Source organism: Cervus elaphus, chromosome 19 (genome assembly GCF_910594005.1).
Source record: "Cervus elaphus chromosome 19, mCerEla1.1, whole genome shotgun sequence".
NCBI lineage: Eukaryota > Metazoa > Chordata > Mammalia > Artiodactyla > Cervidae > Cervus > Cervus elaphus.
This window is the reverse complement of record NC_057833.1, coordinates 73,172,528-73,198,558: the sequence shown is the minus strand read 5'-3', so window position 1 is coordinate 73,198,558 and position 26,031 is coordinate 73,172,528. Positions and strand designations below refer to the sequence as shown.

Sequence of the window (26,031 nt, the reverse complement as noted above, 5' to 3'; positions counted from 1 at the left end):
GTCAGTAGCTGGCCTCTGCACCAACACAGCCCGAGACCAGGCTCACGTCAGCAGCTGTGATGAGACCCGCAGCCGTGACGGGTGTGAGATTGGAGGGCAGGGCAGTAGCACCGTCCCAGCGCCCACTGGTCTCCCCTTGCCCGATGAGGTTGGTGAAAACATCCACAGACCCTGACGCGGACACCGGGAATTCAGGGGAGACCAGAGGGCGGGAGGAACAGGAAGCCAGTGGAACTTGCCGAAGTTCAGGCGTCTTGGGGAGATGGGGCAGTGGGGGTCCCAGTGCCCGTGCTCCCCAGGGGGCCACTCCGCTGTTCCCATACAATTACATTTTAATACGACAAAGAAAAAAACACTGCTCAGAATAGGGGGAAAATAGAACTTTATTTTTACCGTAGGAATTAGACTCTGTCACAGCATAAGGACACCACGGGACTCTCTCGGTTCATTTAATACAAATGAATAAAGACATTCTGCAGAGGGACTGCCTCTGCTCCGTCTGCGGACTCACTGCCCTGTGGCCACCTCGTCCCGCAGTGCCCGCCCTTCACACCCAGCCCACGGCCGCTTTCTCCTCTCCATGAGGGCGCTGCAGCCCCACACCAGTCTGTGAACACCAGTAGGTGCAAGAGCTCCATTCCCACCCCTTTCCCAGGACCAGTCCTCGGACTGAACTTCAACTTGTAAATGATCCCTTTCTGAGAAGAAGGACTCGGGTTCCCACAGAAGCCTCTTAGCCAGAACTGCTGAACACCAAGCATCAGTGAGCTCTCAGGAAGCAGACCCCTGCCCACGGCAGGTCGAGCAGGGCAAAGAACAGCACAACGTCAAGTGTCCTATATGTCTTGTAGATTGTCCCTTATTTCAAAAATAAAACTCCTATGTAAATTGAACCTGTTTCCAACAGGCCAAATGTGTGATTCTGCACGCAACAGATCTGTTATTGCTTGAAACGTAACCCCCAGGGCTGAGCTGCCCATGCCGGGGCACGCAGACCATCTTGAAATCACGAACCACAGCTGAGCACCCGCCCACAACAGGGACCCGGGACCCGCACCACGCTTCCCAGGTGCCGATCAGGTCCAGGTAAGGCACGCTCTGTGCTCTGCGCTGAGGGGAGCCCTTCCCTTCCTTCCCCTCCCAAGCTGCAAAGAATGGTTTTGTCCCAACAGTCATAGATGCTGCCACAGCCACTGTGTACACATGCTCAGAACCTCCTAGCCTTCAGACTGGAAAAAAAACCTCCTGCACACCCAAAAGATGCCTGGACCACAGTCTTGGCGTCACATGCTCGCACTCCAAGAAATGCACTAGTACTCAAGATTCGAGGGTGAGCTGCAGTGAACACCAGCAGGGAAGATGCTGGTCCCTACAGACAGTACGACAATTTTCTATGCACCCCCTTTTCATTAATCCACATTTTAAAAAAGTATTTCCTGACAGTATTTCTAAATGTGACTATTTGTAACATACAACAAATGAAAAATATGACTAGACTGCAAGAAAAAAAACCTGCTTGTGAAACAAGGTACTGAAACAAAGTCGTGTGCTCCTTGCTGGGGACAAGGGGACCGAGACGGGCCCGGAGACATCTGGCTGTAGCCCTCCACCTGCGCAACAAGGCCCCAGATCTTCAGGAGGAGCGTCACTGGCTCTAGTCACGGAGCTGGCACGTGCCCTCACCACTCCCGCTCCCGCTCCAGGAAGTGCTGGGTGCACAGGCGCGGCAGCTGGAGAGGTAGTGGTGACAGCGCGTCTGCTCCCCAAGGCCCTCGCAGGACGCCCCAACTGCGCCTGGCTGCCATCATCCTACAGAAGCCTGCATTTCAGAAGAGAAGCCCGCCTGGGGTGGGGAAGGTACAAAAAACACAGATGCTGTGGTTCTGCAAGCTCGCCTTTTTTGGTACCAGCACAGAGTGTCCCGGTCACTGAGTGTCCCAGAGGAAACCCCGCAGACCGCCTGTGGTGCGTCTGTGCGCGGCTGTGCACGGGCGCGGGAAGCTCAGAGCCCCAGCGACTTCTGCACAATCTGCTTGGCGACCTTGTAGAACTGCTCCCGGTCGTCCCGCCACATCTTGGAGGCGTCCACGTTGGCACCACTCTCGTCGTTGGGCTCTGAAAGAGGGAGAATCTCCAGAAAGGGGCTCGGCCAGGAAGGGCCTGGCACGACCTCCCACGTCCCGTAAGGGCATTGGGCATCTCCCCACGGAGGTGACCAGGGAGACCAGAAGCTGTGGGAGGCTGTCAGTTCTCTGGGGAGAAGAGCCCCTCCTGAGGGGCCAGGCTGAAAAGTGGTGCAAGCCGCCCTCGGGCTCCTCCACCCAGAGCAACAGCTTCACTCTGTAACACCAGCTGGCAGGCAGAGCAGCCGCAGGGCCAAGCCTCTCCATTCCAGGGAAGCACTCCCCCCACAACCAGGGTTTCAGGTCACTCCTCCCTCAGCTCTTCTGAGCCCCCCGTGTCCCGCCTACAGGATTCCCTCCAAGCTGCATCCCCTCCAGCCTCCTCCAGAGACAGCCCCGCACCTCCCCTCCATGGCCAGGCCTTGGAGAGCCCCCGTCAAGGGTGGACACTCACACCCAAACTCTGCTCTTCCCCAAATCCTGCTCCCTCTGGACTCCCGTCCCAAAGACAGCACTCTCCTGAGCTTTACACCCAGGACACGGTGTCTGTAATACAGCGGACTCCAAGGTCAGAGCACAGCTAACCATGGCCCATGACACAGCAGACAAACACAAGATCATCTTTACATCCCCAGTTATGAAAAGTAAGCTTACGCTTGGAGAAGAGTATGCGATTAACACTAAATAAAAAAGCAGAGAAGAATATAAATCAACTACTCAGGGAGGAGGTTCATGACACTGTACAGGAGGCAGTGATCAAAACCATCCCCCAGAAGAAAGGCAAAAAGGAAGCCTTACAAATAGCTGAGAAAAGAAGAGAAGTGAAAGGCAAAGGAGAAAAGGAAAGATATACCCATCTGAATGCAGAGTTCCAAAGAGTAACAAGGAGAGACAAGAAAGTCCTTCTAAGTGAACAATGTAAAGTAGTAGAGGAAAACAACAGAATGGGAAAGACTAGAGATCTCTTCAAGGAAATCAGATCCCAAGGGAACATTTCATGCAAAGATGGGCACAATAAAGGACAGAAGTGGTATGGACCTAACAGAAGCAGAAGATATAAGAAGATGTGGCAAGAATACACAGAACTATACAAAAAGATCTTCATGACCCAGATAATCACGATGGTATGATCCCTCACCTAAAGCCAGACTTCTTGGAGTGTAAAGTCAAGTGGACCTTAGGAAGCATCACTATGAACAAAGCTAGTGGAAGTGATGAAATTCCAGCTGAGCTATTTCAAATCTTAGTGTTGCATTCAATATGCCTGCAAATACGGAAAACTCAGCAGTGGCCCCAGGACTGGAAAAGATCAGTTTTCATTCTAATCCCAAAGAAGGACAAAGCCAAACAATGTTCAAACTACCACACAACTGCCCTCATTTCACATGCTAACAAAGTAATGCTCAAAATTCTCCAAGCCAGGCTTCAACACTACGTGAACCAAGAACTTCCAGATGTTCAAGCTGGATTTACAAACGGCAGATGAACCAGAGATCAAATTGCCAACATCCACAGGATCATAGAAAAAGCAAGAGAATTCTAGAAAAACTTCACTGACTATGCTAAAGCCTTTGATTGTATGGATCACAACAAACTGGAAATTCTTAAAGAGATGGGAATACCAGGCCACCTTACCTGCCTCCTGAGAAGTCTGTATGCAGGTCAAGAAGCAACAGTTAGAACCAGACATGGAACAATGGACTGGTCCCAAATTGGGAAAGGAGTACGTCAAGGCTGTATATTGTCACCCTGCTTATTTAACTTATATGCAGAATACATCATGCAAAATGCCAGGCTGGATGAAGCACAAGCTGGAATCAAGATTGCTGGGAGAAATATCAATAACTTCAGATATGCAGATGACACCACCCTTATGGCAGAAAGTGAAGAAAAACTAAAGAGCCTCTTGATGAAAGTGTAAGAGGAGAATGAAAAAGCTGACTGAAAACTCAACATTCAAAAAACTAAGATCATGGCATCTGGTCCCATCACTTCATGGCAAATAGATGGGGAAAAATTGGGAACAGTGACAGACTTTATTTTCTTGGGCTCCAAAATCACTGCAGATGGGGACTGCATCCACGAAACTAAAAGACACTTGCTCCTTGGATGAAAAGCTGTGAAAAACCTACACAGTGTATTAAAAAGTAGAGAGACAGTACTTCACCGACAAAGGTCCATATAGTCAAAGCTATGGTTTTTTCAGTAATCATGTATGGATATGAGAGTTGGACCATAAAGAAGGCTGAATGCCAAAGAATTGATGCTTTTGAGCTGTGATATTGGAGAAGACTCTTGAGAGTCCCCTGGACTGCAAGGAGATCCAATCAGTCAATCCTAAAGGAAATCAATCCTGAATATTCATTAGAAGGATTAATGCTGAAGCTGAAGCCCCAATACTTTGGCCACCTGACATGAAGAGTTGACACATTAGAGAAGACCTTGATGCTGGGAAAGATTGAGAACAGGAGAAGGGGACGACAGAGGATGAGATGGTCGGATGGCATCATAGACTCAATGGACATGAGTCTGAGCAAGCTCCGGGAGCTGGTGATGGACAGGGCAGCCTGGCATGCTGCAGTCCATGGGGTTGGAAAGAATCGGACATGACTGAGTGACTGAACACCACCACTCAGGGAGGACCAGTGAGCTGCAAGACAAGGGTTAGTGAAGAAAGAGAAGCAGGCCCCAGCGTCGGTCTCTTCTCTGGGCCAGAACTGCTGTTGTCGTGGGGCGGCGGGGCGGTGTTACCTGCCAGCATGCTCACCACCGACAGGAGGATCTTCTCCACGCTCTGCACGGGGCTCCAGCGCTCGGCGCTGCTCTCGTAGCCCATGGGGTCGTCGCCAGGAGCGTGCAGGATGGAAATGCAGACTCTGCCGTCCGGGTAGACTGCGGGGCAGGACACACACGGTGAGCCGAGGAAACGCTGGTGACAGGGCACCCGGTCGGACCATGGAGAAGAGGCACGAGCAGTGGGCACTGAAGGGGGCAGTCTGCACGACGACACAACCATGGCCTGGGCGCCACACTAACATCCACGCGCCACCCACAGGCCCGACGGACTCCCAGGGCACCACTCGATCACAGACAGGGTGCTGGGCCAGTCTGCAGAGCCCTAGTCCCCATGGGGTGGCTCCATTTTCATGTGGATTTTACAGGTATTATATCCAAGGGAATAAATGAAAGGCCATCTGGTTGTCAGATATTCTACCCATGTGTCTCACGTAGCTAGGATCTTCACAACACTCTCATAACGAGCTTCTCAGATACTCCTCATTCTGCCATTAAACCCCTGAACTGGACTGTGTAAAACACAGGTCCCCGTGACTAGGAAAAAGGCTACGGGGATTACTTAACTATCCAGAAAAAGACAGGTACTGAGATTTCTCCTGTTACCAGTTATGCTAACAGAAAAATGACCACCTGAATTCTCTGGAAATCAGCTGTGCTTGAATTGAAATCCATCTTCCATCAACAGCACCACCAACTAGACCCTCGAGATGGACCTGCCATTTTCCTTTCACAACTCTCAGATGAATCGGTACATGCTCAGATACCCAGGGATCACGTGTCAACCTGCAAGGCTATTAAGTGATAACAGTAACAGGCAGTTTTAAATAAACTGGCTGACTTCACCCCTACCATCTCATGACCCTCTAGCAGAGGGAGAGGCTCCAAACAGCCTTTCCTCCACACCTCGCCCCTGCACCTCAACATCCAGTTCCAGCAGCTGCTGCGCTCTCACTGAAGGGTTAGAAGACCATGTGCCATCTGTCCTGGACACTGGGATGCCCGTCTGAGGTCCACACGCACGGGACCCAGGCACCCAGGACACTTTGAACAGCTCTCCCTGCCATGGACAGAGAGGATATGTCCAGTTTTCAACTTGAGCGTCACTTCCTCAGAGTGGTAGTACCATGTGATGGCACTGCTGCCCCCAGAAAGATCAGAAAGCATCTATGTCCCTGCCCCCACCCCACTGGAGCCACCAGTGTGACCTCCTGAAACCCACCCCACTCCCAGGGCTTTGTCACCAGCGCCCACACCTGGTGCCAGGCTGGCAGTCTCCTCCAGCCACAGCAAAGCCCCAGCCTGCGCACGCACTCTGCCCTCTGCACTGCACACCGTGGCCCTTCCGAGACCACGCTGGTCATGCCGGCCTCTCTACCCCCTCACACCTTCTCCCAGCCCCTCAGTGGACCTCCACTGCTCCTCAGACAAACATCAGAATCCTTAACGTTGACTAAGAGGCCTGCCCTGGTTTGCCCCCCCACCCCTAACACGGGGCCTCTGCACAGGCCAGATCCCCTCCCTGCCCCACACAGACCCTGGCCACCCCTGCTGCTCCTCCCACGGGAGGGGGGCTCCACACCCAGCTTGCAGGTGCCCTCCTGGCCCCCATGGGGTTTCTCATCTGTACAGTCCCGTGATCAGCGCCCATCGCTGCCCTCAGATGGGAGCTCCTGGCGTCAAGCTCCCACCTCTGATAATCTGCTCACTGCTGCACCCCAGCAACCCACAGTGAATTTGCTGGGTTACCTTCTGTAAGTGTTTATGACTGACCAACTTTCATGATACTGTCAAACAGTTCTCTCAAAAATAACAAAATAAAAGTGACACACATACTCACTCGCAGTAAGGCTAAATTTTAAGACTGTTTGTACTGATTATCTGAACATCAAATATAATATTATCAGACTATTAGCACCCATATAACTCAACAACTTTATTGGCCATATTTGTCTTTAAACTACATTACAGGTGTCATTTTAAAGAATGTATTTATCTTCAATGTAATCTTATTTTTAGTTACACACAATCGTCTTCACAGTTGCATTTTACTGTTAATCACCCTGAACTTGCTGACTTCTTCAATTGCCTCTACCGACCATAGTGAATGTCTAAACGCTATATTAAGGGAAATTCCAAGCACACAGCAGAAGCATGGCATACAATGCACGCCCACCTGCACGCACCTCCAGGGGCCCCTGGAGCCAGCACACTACTTCAGAAGCACTTACTGTTGGGGTGAAACATCTCGCAGGTAAATCTCATCTTTGGGGGACTTAACGGGTAATCAAGTGGGAAACTCAGGATGGCAGGAAACACCCCAAACTCAAAACAGGTGTCTTCTGGGCCCCTGGAAGATATAAAAAGAGAAACAGAACTTCCAGATAGATTTTCTTCAATGTCTATCACATTTTAGACATAAGTACAAGACACTTCTACTGCTTTACAAATAAATGCACGGGAAAAGATGATCTAAATAACACGATGAATTGGCTCTGGGTGCAAAGCACTGTGTCACCGTCCCCTTCCAATCTGGTTTAAACCATGAAGGGCGGGCCAGGCAGTCTCACATTAACAAGGTTGAGAGTGAGGCTGCAGCACCTGCCAGAGGAGCGGAATCAGAGAAGAGAGCCGGAGCCGGCAGTGCAGGCGCCCAGGATCCTGTCTGTCTGTGCAGTACAACTACATGCTACGATAAAGACACACACCAAGGAACATGTTGCAGCAAGGCTCCGCTGTACTGAAGGAACAAGCGGTCACCAGCTATTATCTCAAAGGCTAGCTGCAGCTTCTGAAAGTGCCTGAGAAGGGACTCTGACCTCCAAGGAGCAGCCCCAGAGCACACGGGGATGGCTGACCGACGAGGCTCAAGCGCTCGTGTGCGAGCCGCAAGTGCTGACCTGCAGGCCTGGGCTCGCACCACATCCTGGGCTGACAGTCACCTGAGTCCTCACTGGCACCAGGCACGTGCCTGCCTGCCTGGGTTCACGTCCTCCTCATGTGGAAAGTGGCAGAAACGGGCCAAACCACTTTCAAAGTCCCATCAAATTTTAAAAACACTATTCTGAACAACAGACAAGATGGAAGGTCAGCAGAGAGAGAGAAGAACCCACAGTGTGACAGGGAGGAACCTTCTCCCCTCACAGATACAAACGTCTCATGAAACAGGCCTGACACTTAGGCCAGCTTTCCTAAGCAAATGTTCATAAGGAGGCAGAACTGACGAATAACAGCTACAGAACTGACACAGGGCAACACGGTGGGAGGAGCAGTCAGTCCAACAAGGAGAAGGAATCCTGTTCTCTTCACAGGAACGGAGAGGGCCTGAGGCCAGTGTAACACACGAGCCCTGCAGACGGCAAGCGGACAGGGCGCCTGCGCCACAGCAGAAGTTCCCTCTGCAGAGACACTTGACTTCTGCCTGGTGAAGACGCCCAGCGCAGACAGCAGAGCTCGCACTGCGTCATTGCTGGGGAGGAAGGTGGAAAATGGTCAAAGAGAGATCAAGGCAACAAGTGTTTGGTGGAGCCATTTTTTCTCAATGGGACGAGGATTCTGAAAACTGTGTCTCTGCTACTCTGGGGGAGACCAGAGGGAAAAGCTGGTCAGTGTGGAGCATGAATGTCCAAGACAGTGGTGCCAGAGTCTGGGACAGGACGGCCACACAGGGGGTGAGTGTGGGGGGCTCCCTGACAGCTGCCCCAAGCCTTCCCCTCTGAAGGGGTCTGCACCCCACCCCCTTCTCCAGTTGACAGCTCACAGCAGAGGATGAACACCACTTCGGGGCTCCCCACGTATCCCCCCAGGGGAGGTGCCAAGAAGGAGGGCTGTGGCCTCGGCCAGGGTCCCCCCACCTCGGGCTGGGTCCCAGACCGGGTGGCTGAGGGGGTGCGGCGCAGAGCACAGCCTAGGCGGCTGACCCAGGAGCCTGCAGAGCAGGCCACAGGCATGCCAGGAAGGCTCGCAGCGCCTCACTGTCCCTGGCAGCTCCGAGCTAGAAAAGAAAAGAATGTCTAGGTAGGTCGTGTTTTTGGACTGAGCCAACTGGTATTTGCTCAAGACTTTGATAACAGGTCTTTGTTTCTCATAACAGGGCTTTCTTTAAAATAAAACAAAACCCACTGCATTGTCCGCAGCTTCAGAAGCAAGATCAAACATTTCCTAAAATGCTCCCACATCTGAAATATCAAAGCTTCTTTCAAATGCTCTGGTTTGCTACTGGTTGAAATGGGGGCTTCCTCTCTTCCAGGACACCCGGCGCCTTGGCCCAGCACACAGGTGTGCCCACATGCACGGTGGCACGCCTGCTGACTTCACGGAAAATGCTATCGAGTAAATTCCTGAACTAAGATGGGAGACATAATTAGTGTTGTTTTTGGACAGCTTTCTTGCCTCCTCCTCCTCCTCCTCGCTCCTCCTCCACTAAAGAGGGCCTCATCTCAAAACCAAATTTATCTGAGGCAAACACAAATTCTTCAAAGCCTAGAGTTATTTTCTACTGTAATTGATTAAAATGATGGCCTCAATTACCGCAGAGCTCTGAGAGACATATTTTATTTCCTTTCTGAGACCAGCATTCAGAGCAGAGCAGAATGGCCTTGGTCTCCTCTGTAAAGGCAGCAGTCCATTCTGCTCTCCCAGCTATAGGGGAGCGAGAGGCTGGGGCCAGCACCGTGAGCGCAGCACCTACGTCCCTGCCCAACCAGTCCCAGCAAGGCTTGGTCCTCTTGTAGGACAGTGGTTGCAGTCACTTGTGGAGCCAATAAACACTGGAGACACCCGGGGTTAATCTTCCATCTCACCCTCAAGTGGAGAACTGTGCTTTGCTTCTCATCTCTAAAACTGTAACACAGAGCTAACACAAGAAGCCCACGGCTGCATTCCGAAGGCGACGGGGAGGCCAGGGCGCTCCACCGTGGAACCTGGGTGTGTCTGGGCTCAGTGAGCCATCTGCCCGCGAGGCATGTTCCAGGACCACAGCCTGCCCGCCACGCCAGCTGCAGCAGGTGTGGAAGAAGCTGGTTTTACGCTATTCTCTTTTTCAAGTTTGTCACAGCACACAGACAAGATGTCCCAAATGTACATGCAAGGCTTGAAGTAATGAGAGACTGTAAACCCGTTCACTAGCACACCCTTGAACTGGATCACCTAGGAACAATTACTCTCCAAAGCCAGGACCATAAAAAGCAGAAAAAAGCATATGAAAGCATAAAAAAGAAGGGCACACGCCTTCACTGACACCCTCAGTCAGGGGAGCACACCGCCCTTGCTCACACACTGCAGAACCATGCAGAGCACCCAGCTGGCGGGCGGGCGGACAGCTGCAAGGGGTGCCTGGCATCAGAGCAGGGGCACTACCTCCTTCCTGCACCCTTGGCCCTGCTCTCAGTCAAAGCTTCATGCCAAAGCCCGTGCCTCCCCTGCCCACATGGGCTGCATGCACAGCCCCCAGGAACCAGGACTCCAGCTCTGAGGTGCCCTGCTGTCCTTTAAGGCCCCCAAGTCACTGAAGGAGCGCTTGCTGCATGGGGGCCACCGCGGCCAGCAACGGGGCTGCAGAAGCTGCCAGGAAGGTCCTGCGGACAGGACTCACATCTGTGGGACAGACAGCCAGCCCAGGCCACAGCGAGCTGTTTCGTCCCGGGGGCCAGTGGGAGCCTGGCGGTCTTAGCTGGACCGAGTGTCTACAACCACCTGGGACTAGCCCTCCTCAGCACTGTCTCTGGGATGGACCCAGACAGCCGTGTGCCTCTGTTGTTGTGTTCTCAGCACCCCAGGGATCCTGACGTAGAGAACCAGTGCTGGTCACTCTGAGGAAGAAAAGCACTGGGCTTCCATTTCAGGAAAACACGGCAGTAACAAATAGTTTCCTTCCATATAATTATTTTCATGATTAACTCTCTCTAAAAGTAGCCTATAGTTATCTGCTAATTTTTGCCTGTAATAGAAATTTCTTAAAACTTTACATCAAATATATTTGAACTATATTTAAAGCTCACAAAATAAGTCCATCAATTACAAGAATGTCATAGTGAATGCTGACAAGGACAACAGCATCGACAGCATAAACTCTAACTCTAGAGCAAACAGGTATGTTAGAAAACATGCAAACACAGCAGCATACAGAACAAATGCAGACGTCTGCTCCCCTCCCTGACCCAGCTCTGAGGCAGCCACTGCGGGGGCTGGTTACCCGCCAGGCTTCCCTCCACACGCATCCACTCACACCTTCACCCACAAAACGGGGTCGCTTTTCGTTAACAAGTATCATGGCACCACTGAGAGGAGTTTTTAAAAGAACTGAGTAAGTGGAGAGACATTCCACGTGCACGGAATGGAGCACTCAAGATGGTTAAACAGTCAACATGCCTCCAACTGATCTAAAGACTGAGCACAATCCCGATCAAATCCCAACGGCTTCTTCACAGAAGCTGACAAGCTGATCCCCAGATTCCAGTGGAAACACAAGGGGCCCAGAACAGGTAAAACACCTTGAAAAAGGAGAACAGAACACTCCCCAAGTTCCAAACATACTATCAAACTGCAGTGATGGAGAATGTGCGCTCACAGAGGGTTAGACATGGGTCAACAGGACAGAATTCAGAACCTTCACACCAAGGGTCAACTCATTCTGACAAAGGTCCAAAGTGATTCAATACAGGAAAGATTTTCCTTTCAACAAATGGTGCAAGACAAATGGACAGCCACATGCAAAAGAATGAAGCTGTCCCCTACCCAATGCTATACCCCCAAATTATCCAAAACAGGCCCCAAATCTAAATTTAATATCTTTAAATATAAAGGTTCTAAAGGAAAACATAAGAGAAAATCTTTGTTACCTTGGGTTACATGACACCAAAAGCATAATCTATACACGGAAAAACTGCTCTGCTAAACTGCACTTTATCAGCAATAAAAACCTTTGTGTTTCAAAAGACTCTCTTAAGAAACTGAAAAGAAGGGACTTCCCTGGTGGTCTAGTGGTTAAGACTCCCAGTGCAGGGGGCACAGGTTTGACCCTTGGTTGGGGAACTAAGATCCCAAATCCCATATGCCACACAGCATGGCCTAAAAAATGGAAAGAAAATATGCAGACTGGGAGAAAATATCTGAAAATCATACATCTGATAAAGGACGTGCATCCAAAATATATAAAGAATTCTTAGGACTAAATAAAAGACAACCCAATTAAAACTGGGCAAAAGTTTCTAAGTTCACCAAGAAAGACATCTGAATGGCTCTTTAGTCCAGGCAAAGATATTCAGCAGCATCGGTCACCAGGGCAATGCAGACCAAACCCACACGGAGACCCACCTCACACCCACCAGGACAGCTGGCATCAGACGACACAGAGAGGGTGAGGAAGTGAAGAAGTGAACACTCAGCATTCAGGTGGGAACGTGAAATGGTGGCTCCGCAAGTCTACTCCTGGGCATTCAGCCCAGGGGATGGGACACCTGTCTGCACACTTAGACCCAAACTTCACAGCTGCACCGTCACAACAGCCGAAGAGGGAAGCAGCCAAACAGCTGCCGGCGGGTGAGCAGACCCCTGCACAGTGGACAGGGAGAAGAGAGCTCACAGCGACAGGCAGGAGCCGCTGCCCCAGACTGCACGGAGGAACCTCGAAGGCACCACGCCCAGAAAAGGGGCCAGAAGCCCTATCCTGTGACTCCACTTGAAAAGGCCAGAAAAGGCCAGCCAACAGTCAGAGAGGAGATCAGAGGGTGCCAGCAGCTGAGGGTGGGAGTGGGGACTGAGTGCACACAGGCATGAGCACCTTTCTGGAAATGCTCTAAAAATGACTGCAAAACTCTCCTTATTTAATGTACTAAAAAAGTCACTGACTTGGCACACTCGATCCAGGTAAAACTTTGCATGTAGATCCTTTCTCAATAAAGCTGCTCAATGTACCCAACCACACCAGGGTCTCTCAACTTCAACACCACTGCCACCTCAGGCATCCTGGGCACTGTGGGGCACTCAGCACTCTCCCACCCAGGACAGGGCAAGAGCTTTCCCTGACACCCGGGGTTGTCAGCCACGGTGTCTCCAGACATGGCCCAACATCCCGCAGGAGAGGCCGTATTCAGGGGTAACACTGGTCTAGGCCTGCATTCCAACATCTGCCAGAACCATGGCCATGCTGTCGGCATTCCGCGGACCGGACGTCCGTAACTTGGGCCGGACAATGACGTTTCCACTTTTTTTTATGACTGCAGTGAATGTTGTAACGAACGTCCTCACACACAGGTCTTCGTAACACCTCTTTTTTTTTTTCGGGTTTTGTTTTTGGCTACGCTGGGTCTTCGACACCTTGTGGGATTTCTTCAGCTGCGGAGAGGGGGGCTACTCTCTAGTTGCAGTGTAGGAGCTTTTCGTCGTAGTGGCTTCTCTTGTTGAGGAGCATGGGCGCTAGGCCTGTGGGCTTCAGTAGTTGTGGCTCGAGGGCCCTACAGCACATGGGCTCCGAGAGGTGTGTGCAAGGGCTTAGCCATCCCGCAGGTTATGGGATCCTTCCGGATCGGGGATGGAACCCATGTCCCCTACACTGGCAGGCAGGTTCTCATCCACTGGACCACCAGTAAGTCCCTTGTAACACTTCTGATGAAGGACCCCCAGGCGGCAAATTGCTGGGCCAGAGGACATGCAGTACAAATCATTCACATGTGCTGTAACAGCTCAGGTTCATCTGAGCAGCCACAACACTAACGGGAGCCAGCTTCTGTACTTGTCATGAAAGCCTGGAATAGAGGCAACACCAGTGCCAGTGGCCTTGGCACTCAGCACGGGCCAAGCGCAGCCTAGGAAGGGCCTCAGTCCAGGAACCCTAGCCTCGACCTAGGAGGGGCCTCGATCGGGGAGCCCTAGCCACGGCGGGTGTGAACCAGCTGGGACCCAAGTGTGCCGGCAGACACGGGGATGGAGTCAGCCAAGGGCCCAACCATTCAGGAAGGGTGCTCGTTTCACCACAGCCTCAGGGCCCTGACCTGGAGATGGGAGAGCAGCCCGACCACAGCAGCTGCTTTAAGAAGCCTAAGGTAGGACAGAAACCAGGCAGCGAGACTCCAAGGACTTCAAGCCTTGTCCTGACACGGAGGATAAACTACCACCCTGCATGGCAGGGCTCCTCCTGTTCTGCAAAAGCGCGTGTCCACCCCCCCAGCACTGCCACACCACAGCCAAGGGCCAGTGAGGTTGCACAGGCCAGAGATCCTGGAGCTGGACAAGGTGGACGTGAAGCCATTTGTCGACCAAGGTTTTGCTCCAGAGAGGCAGAGCGACTGCCCGAGACCATGAAGCCACACCAGACACACACAGGCCAGGGACCCACAGCCCTCAGCAGGACTGACTGGAAGCCCCAGTCCTTTCCCCCTGGGCCACGGGCTCAAACTCTACCTTAAGCCAGGCCGAGAGTCACTGGAGTTCCTGTCTCCTTTAGTCAAAGAACAGGCTGTGGTGACTTAATTTGCTGGGTTTCCCATCCTAAGCCCTTAACCTTGCTTTTTCAGGGCAGAGCTGTGGGTTACCAAGGACACGTCTGTATCCTCAGATGAGGCCCCCATATGACTGGCTCTCAGTATTTGCTGCTGGGACATCTGAACAGACGTTTTCCTCTCTGCACAGCTGAGGTCTCGTAAGGTAAGCACTACAGCAAAGCCCAACAGCACCGGGCTCCCAGAAACAGGCACGGTGCTTTTCAGAAGCACGAGGGGATGGAGGGAACTCTGGAAACAATCAAAGAAGAAAGAGAGGGAAGAGAAAACCCATCACCAAGGAGCAAAACTCAGTCAGCCGTCTGCCAGAACAGCGGAGTGAGACAAATCAATGGGAGGACAGTTAATTCCTTAATAGATGTTTTCAGCACATTTGTAAACGGCCTCTTGTTTGTGGAAGGATCTGGAACGGGACCAAAACCCACAATCTCAGCAGATCCTGAGGCCGGGGAATTCCACACTAACGCAAAAGCCTATTCAAACACAAAAGTGCTCTACCAAAAGTAGTTCTAATCACTTTTTTTTTCTAATCACTTTTTAAGATAAGTTTTCAAAATATTGGTTTAATTTTATACTATTTACCTCTAATTAGTAATATTTACTCTAACCGATCATTAACAGTAAACCCTGTAAAACACACACGCATTGGAAGGCTCGAGTGTCCCAGGAGGGCTTCCTGTGCCCTGCTAAGTGCGCCTCAGCCACAGCCTGGGAAGGCGGAAGGGCCATCAGGGGCTCGCGGACCCCTGTGCACCCAGACGGCCGCCCTGGGCGGCTCAGTGCATTACACAGAAAGAACGCACGTGCCCTGACAGATGGGAAGGACGCATTACAGACCAAGTTCACGGGATTCAATGGCCTGTTTCCCCAAAGATAAAAAGCCACAGCTGACCCAAGTGCATCAAACACAGACAAGCTGACCAGGAGACACACCCTCCAGTTTGGACCTGCTTTAGGGGGTGAAAGACAGTACCTATTAGATACAAACACAGACTGTGAAGTCATCCTCCTGCCAAAAGTGCTTCAACGCAGGAAAAAAATGGGCATCACAGGCCCAAGCCATTGGCTATAACAAATGATGAGGCAATGCTAGGTGTGACATATTTTCTTTGGATAGTGTTTACTGATGATTTTTAAAACAATTTGCTTATCAAAAAACCTCACTTTCACACCAATTTTCATGTATTAATCTAAGCTCCACAGACAACATTCAGCAGCAGTTTGTCTCTCAGACTAAACCTGACATGAGCACTGAGCAAATGCAGAGCATCTACTGACGCTAACAGTACACTTCAAACCCAAGTGCACACCTGCTCCAGCAAACCTCACATACCTCCCAGGCCTGCCCCACGAGAGCATGCCTCAACCCAACAAAACCCCACCTGAAGAAAACCTTCTAGCTAACTGAAAGGTCTCATTTTACTAACAAGAACACTGAAACTGATTATAATTTCAACTTCCTAAATTCTACCTAACCACCTTTTGTTAAAAATACCACCTAAGAATGGTCAAGAATCACACACCTAAGGTTGAAAGAAAACAAGGGCCTGGGTCACAGGGCCAAAGAACACTCTGGAGTCAGAAGTCCACTGTTCTTTCCAAGCAGCGACACTTAACAGTGAAATACGATATTCAGGCAGGACCTTTCTAGAATGAAGTCAGGAACCACACCGCTCACCTTAGAATTAAGCCACGTCCCTAAGTCAGGGACAAGGGAAGGACAGACAAGGTACGGAAAAGGAGCAGCAGCAGAGGACCTGAAGGACTGGGACAGTGGGGAGAAGGGAAAGGGGAGAAGGGGAGGGACGAGAAGGAGGGAGATGAACCCAGGCTGCACCCACAGACCTGGGGCCACACCCACACCCTGAGGAGCCCTCCCCACCGGCAGGGCCCCAGGCTCACAGGGACTCTATGAAGCCTGAGCCCATTCTGTTTGAGGCTAACCCAAAGTCCAAACTTCATTATTCTGAAACTCTACAAATACAAATACTTAACTCAGCCTTTCACTGGCTTTAAGGAAACACTCGTTCAGTTTGGATGAATGTTCCTGCTGTTTGTTTGTTTTTTTTCTTTTCAAACTTTTTATTTTACATTTGGGTATAACTGATTAACAATGCAATAGTTCCAAGTGAACAGCAAGAGGACTCAGTCATACATACACATGTATCCATTCTCTCCCAAACTCCCCTCCCGTCCAGGCTGCCACATATCACTGAGCAGAGTTCCAGTGCTACCCAGTAGGTCCCTGTTGGGCATCCATTTTAAACATAGCACTGTGTACACATCTATCCCAAACTCCCTAACAATCCCTTCCCCCATCCATCCCCCCCAGGCAATCATAAATTTATTCTCTGAGTCTGTGCAACGGTTTCTGTTTTGTAAATTAGTTCAAGTGTTCATGCCATTTTCTGCTTTCAGATCAGCAGACAGAGAAAAATTCAACAAGAGGTGCACTTGGCCTTTCTCTCTCCACTGATGCCTCCAAGCAGTCACACTGCTGAACGTGATTCACAGTTCTAATTCCAGTAAAGGCTTAAAACCAAACAACACATATGATGAACTCACATGATCAATGCTTCCCATTCAAAAAAATTCTCTTCATTCATGGGGCCTGCAGGGAAAGAAGAAATGCCACAACCTTAATTCTGTAGGAAACTGGCAGTTAGGAGTAAATGATAAAGACTGAACTTCACAGAACCTTACCTGCCACAATTCCTTCTGGAGGATTCAGAGTTAATTCTGTAAGATAAAAGGTAAAGCCATTATGAAAAAGAATGCTTATTACCTTGCATTTTAACAAAAAACTGTAAAACATATATAAAGCTATACATACATGACATGGCATACATACTAGCAAATGGAAATTCTGCTTGTCCCAAGTGAATGCCGGCTGCACTGACACTTCAGATCAAGACTGTGTGAACAGTTCTTTCTGCCGGCAAAAAGGAAACTTTCAGAACTGCCAACACTTTCACTTTACAATGAAGAAACAAACAAAAGGTGTTGTTAACGTTCCAAAATACTCCTGCTGGTTATTCTGACTAAAGCCCATCAATCAAACATGATGTATTATATCCCAACTGAATGGGAATTCCTGTCATGTTGACAGTGGTCATAAAATGATAATGCTGCCCTAAGGACCTGCAGTCTCTGAGCCCTCTCTGGGAGAGGACCCCGCAGGGCCCCACGGCGTTCAGCACCTGCTGGTGTGGTGACCCGGCCACGCTGCTCCTACTGAGCTCACTCTGAGCCAGTGAGCACGAAGCCCCAACAAACCCTGGCGCCTTGCTGAATTCTGTGGGCCACTGAAGCCAGGGAAAGTCAGGGGTACAACTGCACGGTGGACTTAACCACAGGGAGGATGCGTGCTGCTGAGCTGGAAAATCTCGCCAGAGAAACAGGTTTCAGAAGGACGAAAATAGTCTAGTTCTGAAACATCAAGTTAAAGATGCTTACAAGTCATGTAAGTGCAGACTGTCAAGGGGGAAACTGGACCTGTGACTAGAGCCCTAAAGAGTAGTCCAGGCTGGACACATAAATCAGGGGTTCTGGACACAGGATGGCGCCTGAAAACAGGAATGGAGTAAAATTAAATAAAATGTAAAATGTATGTGCCCACAGACTCATTCCAGGCATAGAACATCATAACAGCCCCACGTAGGAAACAACCCAAATGTCTATCTATGGTAAATGAACAAGGTATGATCCATCTACACCACGGACACTGCTCAGCCACAGACACGTATTCTTGCCTGGGAAATCCCATGGACAGAGGAGCCTGGTGGGCTACAGCTCATGGGGTTGCAAAGGAGTTAGACACGACTTAGCAACTGAACAACAATAGCCATGACCCAGAAAGTCATCTCCAGAGTGTAAATTCAGGTATGTGTGCACAAGGGCACCAAGAGACACACTGAAGAATTTTTTTTTTTAACTGATGATGTCATGACTTCAAAGACTAGCTTCAGAATCTAGGTAGCAACCAGCACTCCTCTGTGCAGAGCAACTTGTAACAAATTATAACAACCATCACTATGAATCCACTTCCAGAAAAATATGAGGAAGTAGCAGGTGAGACGTCACTGGATGTGACTAAGCAGTTCTAGACAGTAACACACAGCATGCTCCTGAAAGGGACAGAGAATGGACTCTGATCAAGTATAGTAACTTAAGAGTAAGAAGACCTCTCTGGAATCATTCCTTCCAATGAATATCCAGGGTTGATTTCCTTTAGGGTTGACTGGTATGATCTCTGTGCTGTCCAAGGGACTCTCAAGAGTCTTCTCTAGTATTACAACTTGAAAGCATCAATTCTTGGGTGCTCAGCCTTCTTTATGGTCCAACTCTCACATCTGTATGTGACTACTGGGAAAACCATAGCTTTGACTAGACGGACCTTTGCCGGCAAAGTGATGTCTCTGCTTTTTAATATGCTGTCTAAGTTTCTCAAAGCTTTCCTTCCAAGGAGCAAGTGTCTTTTACTTTCATGGCTGCAGTCACTGTCCACAGTGATTTTGAGCTCAAGAAGATAAAATCTGTCACTGCTTCAACTGATTAGGGTAGATGAATTACAGAGCTAAAGAGGGGTGGGGGATATAATGTCGGTAGGAAAGGGAGCGAGGTGCCTGGGCCTGGAGGAGGAACTTGCACCCAAAAGAGCTGGCCCTTTTCCTCCTGCATGGAGTTCCCCTGGGAACTCCCCCTCAGCCTCCTCAATGACACCCTCCCTTCAGGGAGGGGCAAGGTCTAAACTGCAGCTGGAGAACTGCTACCTCCGGCAGCCTGCCCACCCTCATCCTTTGTCAACAGCGGCATCTACTGGTCGGCAAAGAATTACAGCAACCGAGTGAAAAAGATGGAGGGACCATTACTAGAATAAGAACCCACCTGCCAATGCAGGAGACTCAGGTTCAATCCCTGGGTTAGGAAGATCCCCTGGAGAAGGAAATGGCTACCCACTCCAGTATTCTCTTCCCTGGGAAATCCCATGGACACAGGGGCCTGGCAGGCTACAGTCCATGGGATTGCAAAGAGTTGGACACGACTTAGCGACTAAACAACCACCAATGCTGTTTACTTGTTCTGTTGTTTTGTTTTTAAAACACATACACACAACCATATTGTTTCATGTTTAATGATAAAGACAACTTCAAAAAGAAACAAAATCTTAATATCAAAGAATTTGCAATGCCCATTCTTTGCCACTGATTCCTTGAGAACGGTAACTGATGAATAAAAACATTGTTTTAAATAGAGGCTTAAAAAATAGATACCACACAAAATAAAATATAAACTTTGACCAGCAGTCCTATTTCTTGGAATTTATCCCCCGGACACAAGGGTAAAAGTAAGAAAAGACATGTGGGTAAAGTTAGTTATTTCAAGGCTTTTTGTAATAGCAAACAAACAAACAAAAAAGTTGGCAACAACCCAAATGTCTATCAACAAGGGACCAGTCATATTATGACGCCCCTACTGAAGGGCCACCACTGTGTCCTCACACAGGATGAACTTCAGGATGCACTAAGCGGCACAAATTGGAGAAAAGTGCATAACTGGGGTCTTTAAAAAAGAATTAAAATTAAATGAGGTCATGGGGGTGGGCCCTAATCCAATCTAACAGGTGTCCTTTTAAGGAGATTAGGGCACAGGCATGCACAGGGATGGACATGTGAGATCAAGGGAGGAGACGGCTGTTTACATGCCCAGGAGAGAGGCTTCAGAGGGACCAGTGCTGCCACAACTGGATCTCTGATGTAAGGAAGTGATTTCCGTGGCTTAAGCGCCTCATCCTGTGGCACTTTGTTACAGCGGCCCAGGCAAACTAATATAGCACTCAAAAACTCAAGAGAGCCATTTGGAAATCATCTGCAAATAAACCTTGATCTTTATCCCATACCACACACAAAACCTGGACATGAATCACAGATTGAAATATAAGAGGTAACAGTATAAAGAATCACAGGAGAAAACCTTAGTGAGCTTATGTTAGGCAATGATTTTTTAAACATAACACAGAAAGCAAGAAATGGTTTAAAAGTCAATCAACTGGACGTCACTGAAAATTTTAAAACCTCTTCTCTTTCAAAGGCACTGCTGTGAAAACTACAAGGCAAGCAACAGGAGCTGTCATTCAAGGGACAGAGGGGAGCCAAGTGAAGGAGCGACAGAGTCCTGCCAAACAGCCGGTGCACACAGCTCACAGCAGCGCGCAGTATACTTCAGATGCGAACAGGGCAACAGCACCTGCTTCTTACAAGTTTTAAAAAGACAAGCCACAGTCTAAGTGAAAATATTTTCAAAATATCCAACAAAAGACCTGCACCAGCATTATATAAAGAACTCTTAGGATGTAATAAGGAAACAATAAGCTCAATTAAAAACTGAGCAAAAGACTCAAGACATATTATCAATAAAGGTATAAGGATGGCATATAAAAACAGGAACTAAAACCATAATGAGATACCACTACACACCCAGCAGAATGACTAAAACTTTAAACCTGATCACACCAAGTGTCAGCAAGTCGGTGGGCCTCCTGATACCCTACTGGTGGGGAAGTAAAATGGTACAACTGCTTGGGAAAACAGTTTGGCTATTTCTTTAAAAATCAAATACACATCTCACATATCACCCAGGAATTTACTCAAAAGAAACGAAAGCATATGTCCACAGAAAGACAGGGACCCATATGGTCACAGCAGGTTTACCTGTAACAGCCAAGAAAACCAGAAACAACCCAAAGGTGCGCTGACAGATGAGTGCCACAACAAGCCGTGGTGGGTCTGCCCACACAGAGGAACATCCCTCTGCAAGGACAGGAAGTGACAACTGGCCAAGGCAACAACCTGGAGGAATCGCAACATGATTACGCAGAGTGAAAGACCTCTGACAAAGAAAGTACAAACAACTAGAAGAGTGATAAAGGTGGACTGAAGGTGGATTAGTCATTGCCTGGGAGCTGGGGGTGCAGGCAAGATAGGGCCCAGAGGATTACAAAGAGGCAGGAGGAGGCTGGGGAGGTGGGACGGTTGCACGTACACCAAAGTCATCAGTGAACCCCTACGAACACCAGCTTACTGCAGGTCAATTATACCTCAATAAAACTGTTTAAAAAGGGTGGCTAGGAAAATAGACATCACAAAGGTTGAAAGACAAAGCACAAATAGGGATAAAATACTTGTAACACATAACCACTACTCAGCAGTAAAAATGGACACAGCTCTAATAAATGAATCTCAGAAACAGTGCTGAGCAAAAACTCAATTTGCAGAATACATACTGTGCAATCCTATCTCCACTAAGTATAAAACCAGGCAAAAGTGAGTAAAATGTATAGGAGGATATAACAGGCTTCCCAGGTGGCTCTAGTGTAAAGAACCCGACTGCCAATGCAGAAGACAAAAGAGATGCTGGTTCAATCCCTGGATGGGGAAGATCCCCTGGAGGAGGAAATGGCAACCCACTCCAGTATTCTTGCCTGGAGAATCCCACGGACAGAGGAGCCTGGTGGGCTACTGTCCATTGGGTCATAAAGAGTCAGACACGTCTGAAGCAACTTGGCATGCACGCACGCAGGAGGATATTAAGTGATAAAACTATAAAGAAAAGAACAAGTCACACAAAATTCGGTGGTTGTCATTCCTGGTGGGGGTGGGAAGGAACTCACACCAGACTGCTCAGTTCCTGCTAACGTTCTCCTTCTTAAGCTGGTGTCATTTTACTATATCATCTAAATGTACATCTTCTATATTGTTTAAAATATAACATCTTTCACAATAAAAGCTTTAAAAAGCTAAAAAGAGTTAAAGACAGGGAAGGACGACAGTAACGGGAAGGCCAGGGTGTCTGGTGTTCAGAGAGGGCATTTCCAGGGGAGCCGGGCAGGGAAGGGGCTGCCCACGGGGCTGAAGAGTCGTACTGGGCAGAGGGGTCGATGAGATCAGAGGCAAGAAGGGCTGGGGCACGCAGAGGCTGAGGCCAGAGGCTAAGAGGGCTTCTGGGCAGAGTGACCTAATCTGACTTTCTCCTGTGCTGGGAACAGAGCCTGGGCCAGCGTGGACCCCCAGATAAAGGAGAAAGTCTGAAGGTGGGTCAACAGATTACATGCGGATACAGAATAACATGAATCAGCAAAGACAATCGAAGGCTGACAGCCCAAACTGGAAGAACAAGGCTGCCACCAACTGAGACAGGGAAGGCTGTGGGCAACAAGGAGCAGGGGCACAGGGGCTCGGCCTACACCCCTCAGTCTGGGGCTCCTACTCTACGTCCTGGCTTTAACAGCGCCCTGAGAGTCTGTGAAGGGAACCTTATCTGGAAATGGGCGCTGTGCAGATGTAATCGAGTTAAAACACGGACACTCCGGATTGGGATGGGTCCTAACCAATGACTGGCGTCCTATTAGAGGGAAGCCAGACATGGAAAGCAATCCGTAGAAGTTGGGAGAGGCAAGGAAGGATCCTTCCTAGAGCCTGCAGAGGAATGAGGCCCGCCGACACTTTGCTGGGACTTCTAGCCTCCAGACTGTGACATAATAAATTTCTTTTGTGTTAAGCCCACTTGATTGTGGTGTGTTGCTACGGGAGCCCTATGTCCATCTATGATACCCCTAGAAAATCCCAGATGCATGAAGATAAAACATCAAGAAAAGAAGTTGGTTTAAGACACTTTGGTTCTTTCCCTGCCTCTCCTTTTTTCTGGCTGTAAGAACCTGGGCAAATCATTTTGTCTGTTACTCAATTCCCTACAAAATCTGTAAAATCAGGAGCCGAATAGACTCACACCCAAGGTCCTACCACCTTAAGAGTTTCTGCAGTTCTATGACTACTCAAGTAGAAGACAGTGGGCCTAAACCCCATCCAAATCTATCTAATCCCTCACGCACAAAAGCTGCTTCTGGGGGGATACCTTCCCAATAGATGCACCACCCTAAAATGCGGGAGGACAGCAAGCCGCGATGCTAAGGCACAAAAGATAAGAATCACTAAGTGGAATTTTGTCATGTTCCTGAGATACAGCATCAACAACGAAACCCCCCATAATACACCGTAGTCAATTTTTACAGCTGATGTGACAATGACCACAAACTCAGTGGCTGAAAACAACACCCACTGATGACCTCACAATTTTTCTGTTAGAGGCTGGGCACCCACAGGCCTGTTGGCTCTCTGCTGATAGTCTCACAAGACTGCGACCCAAGTTCACTCAGGGGCCTGGCAGGATCTCACTCCAAGTGGCTGCAGGACCGAGGCTCCAGGTCCTCACTGCTGTCAGCGAGGGGTCATCCTCAGGTTCGAGACCACTGTGTTTCTCTGGTCCTGGCCCAGCCCTGTCAGGGGGGTCCTTTTCCTGCTCTGGGTCCCTGACCTCCCCTCCTGCCTCCTCATCTGTTTGGGGGCCTCGTGTGATGACTGGGTTCCACCCCGATAACCCAGAACACACTCCCCACCTTAACGTTAGCTCTAGTTACCAACATCTCCAAAGTCCCTCACCGCGGTGCCCAGGTCAGTGTCTGATGGGTAACCGGCGTCTTAGGGAGATACCTGTAGCACTCTGTCTGCTACACACACTCCAAAATGTTGTGCGCTTACACATTAAAACACACAAGATACATTTCTGTGATACAGCTTTGAAAATCAACTGCTATTTACATTTTATTACTACAAACTGACAATATGGTTGAAATAGTTAATGAGACTTTTTTGTAAGTACAGTAAACGGACAACATGAGAAAATACAAGCTCAGTGATGCAAAGACTGGACTGAAGCAGCCACCTAAATTCCCTGTGCAGGGGTTTTATAGTGTCTTCTACAAAAATAATACCTGCTGGCAGTCTAGAACCAAGGTCAAATACACAAACAGATACAGCAACACACACTAGGATGGCAGGAGACAGCATGTGTCCCCAGACACCTGACCCCAGCCAGGTGTCCCATGAGGCGACAGAGGCAATGGCCCCCCACCCCCAATCTGTTCAGGGGGAACCGTTATCTCCCCACTCCGCCCCCAAAAGTCTTTCCTAAATATACATCCTTACCTTAGAGAACACTGGAAGGTGAGCACTATCTAAACGTTTAATAAGCCTGCACTTCCAACACTGTGGTTCCCTCCAGCCAAACACCAATACTCCCAGTGCAGGGCCATCAAGAAGGTTTAGGGTGCTCGCATGTTTACCGGTTCGCTTTATGACATTCGTTACTGTAGTTTATCTTAAAGTTTCTTCTGAAAGTGTCCTCAGGATAAGGACAACTTCACAGCGCACACTCTAGACAGCCAGCTGTCAGGCACCTGCCTAAGGTCCATCCTCACAGATGGGGGTGGGGGAAGGTGAGGGCGAGGGCCAGGCCAAGGTCGGACAGCTAACCGGCAGGTCTGAACTGCAAGTAGGCTGCCACCGTGTCCCAGCAAACACAAGAGCACCCGTCCCCCACTTATCACCGAGACTCCAAGGGCGCCTCCGCGGTAGACGGCAGAGGACTGTTCTCGTTTTCCCCTTTGCCTTCAGCAAACATCAGAAAATCCTGCGGGCACTAAGGACGCTGTGTCAACACCACCCGAAAGAAAGGTAGGTGGCACCGCTCAAAAACCCTTCGTTAAAGCGGAGAACCGAGTCTGACCTTTCACCTCCGGCCCATCACAGTGCGCTCCCCACTACCCCCAGGACGCTTCCTGGACTTCTCAGGAGGCCGGCGAGACGCCCCTCCCCGACCCGCGGGCGTCCGCGAGGCTGGGGCAGCGGGCCCTTTGGTTACCGCAGAGCCGGTGTCTCCAGACCAGCGCCACGCCGGCCTCTCCCAGCCAGACGTCGCGGGAGGCCCCGGGCTGCCGCGCTAACCCGTCCCGACGACGCACCGACGGAGTCCACGCCCCGCCCCGGACGGCAGGCAAGGTGCAGTCTCGAACTCACGTTTGTACTCGGCCATCAGCCTCTTGAGCGCCGTCCCCGCCATCGTCCAGGCAACAGCTGCGCCGTCAGCCTTGCCTCCTCAGCCCTCTTCCCTCCCGCCCGAGCCCTGGGCCACTTCCGGGTCGCCGTGGGGGTACAGGAGCCCTTCCGGGGCGTGGGGCGCGTGCGCGGTGTGCGGGGCGGCTCGGTTGTCCGAGGCGGCTCCGGTGTCTGGGCCCCGAGCCACTTTGTGCGCTCAGCTCCGCCCCGGCGGATCCAGGTTCCAATAGGAAAGTCAGCAGATTTCGGAGCCCCGAGCTCCAGCAGTGTGTGTGTGAACCGCCTGTTCCGTCCTCGAGGCCTCCGGGGTTTCGGCAGCGGGGACGCGGACGAAGGGTGGAGACGCCGGGGAGGGCGGATGGAAGGGCGGGTGGGTAAGGCGGCTTCTCGCGGGCCGAGTGAGCGGGTGTCTTTCAGATTGTTTTGGGGGTGCACCTGGGACCGTGTTGGGGCTCCTGCACCCGCACAGTGCAGAGGCGGTGACTTTCAGACGCGACTACAGTTAAAGCGAGAACATCCACGCGGAGAGCGGTTGATGCTCGGTGGCGACTCTCACACGGTTTTAGGTTTGAAAAAGTTAGATTGGCGATTGTGGCCGTTTTATGCTGTCAGTCTGGGTTCAGCTTGGCCTGGAGGGGAGCTTTGGAGACCGAGGAGGGAGCAGAGCAG

At 50.2% G+C, this 26,031-nt stretch overlaps 1 protein-coding gene across 5 annotated transcripts; it reads right to left on the bottom strand.

Moving 5' to 3' along the window:
- Positions 1–365: 365 nt before the first annotated feature.
- On the bottom strand, positions 366–25,467 carry UBE2G2 (ubiquitin conjugating enzyme E2 G2). Of its 5 annotated transcripts, none has more exons than XM_043874221.1 (7): positions 25,324–25,467; positions 17,247–17,345; positions 17,117–17,152; positions 16,979–17,024; positions 7,148–7,266; positions 4,891–5,015; positions 366–2,115 (listed from the first exon to the last, which is right to left on the bottom strand). In XM_043874221.1, the coding sequence occupies exons 4-7, from the start codon at positions 17,017–17,019 to the stop codon at positions 1,810–1,812; spliced, it is 591 nt and encodes a 196-aa protein (XP_043730156.1). In that variant the 5' UTR covers positions 17,020–17,024; positions 17,117–17,152; positions 17,247–17,345; positions 25,324–25,467; the 3' UTR covers positions 366–1,809. The 5 variants fall into 5 exon arrangements, with proteins under 5 accessions (XP_043730156.1, XP_043730155.1, XP_043730154.1 ...); XM_043874220.1 differs by having other exon boundaries at positions 17,265–17,345; XM_043874219.1 differs by lacking the exon at positions 17,247–17,345 and having other exon boundaries at positions 25,324–25,451.
- Between the last annotated feature and the right edge of the window lie 564 nt (positions 25,468–26,031).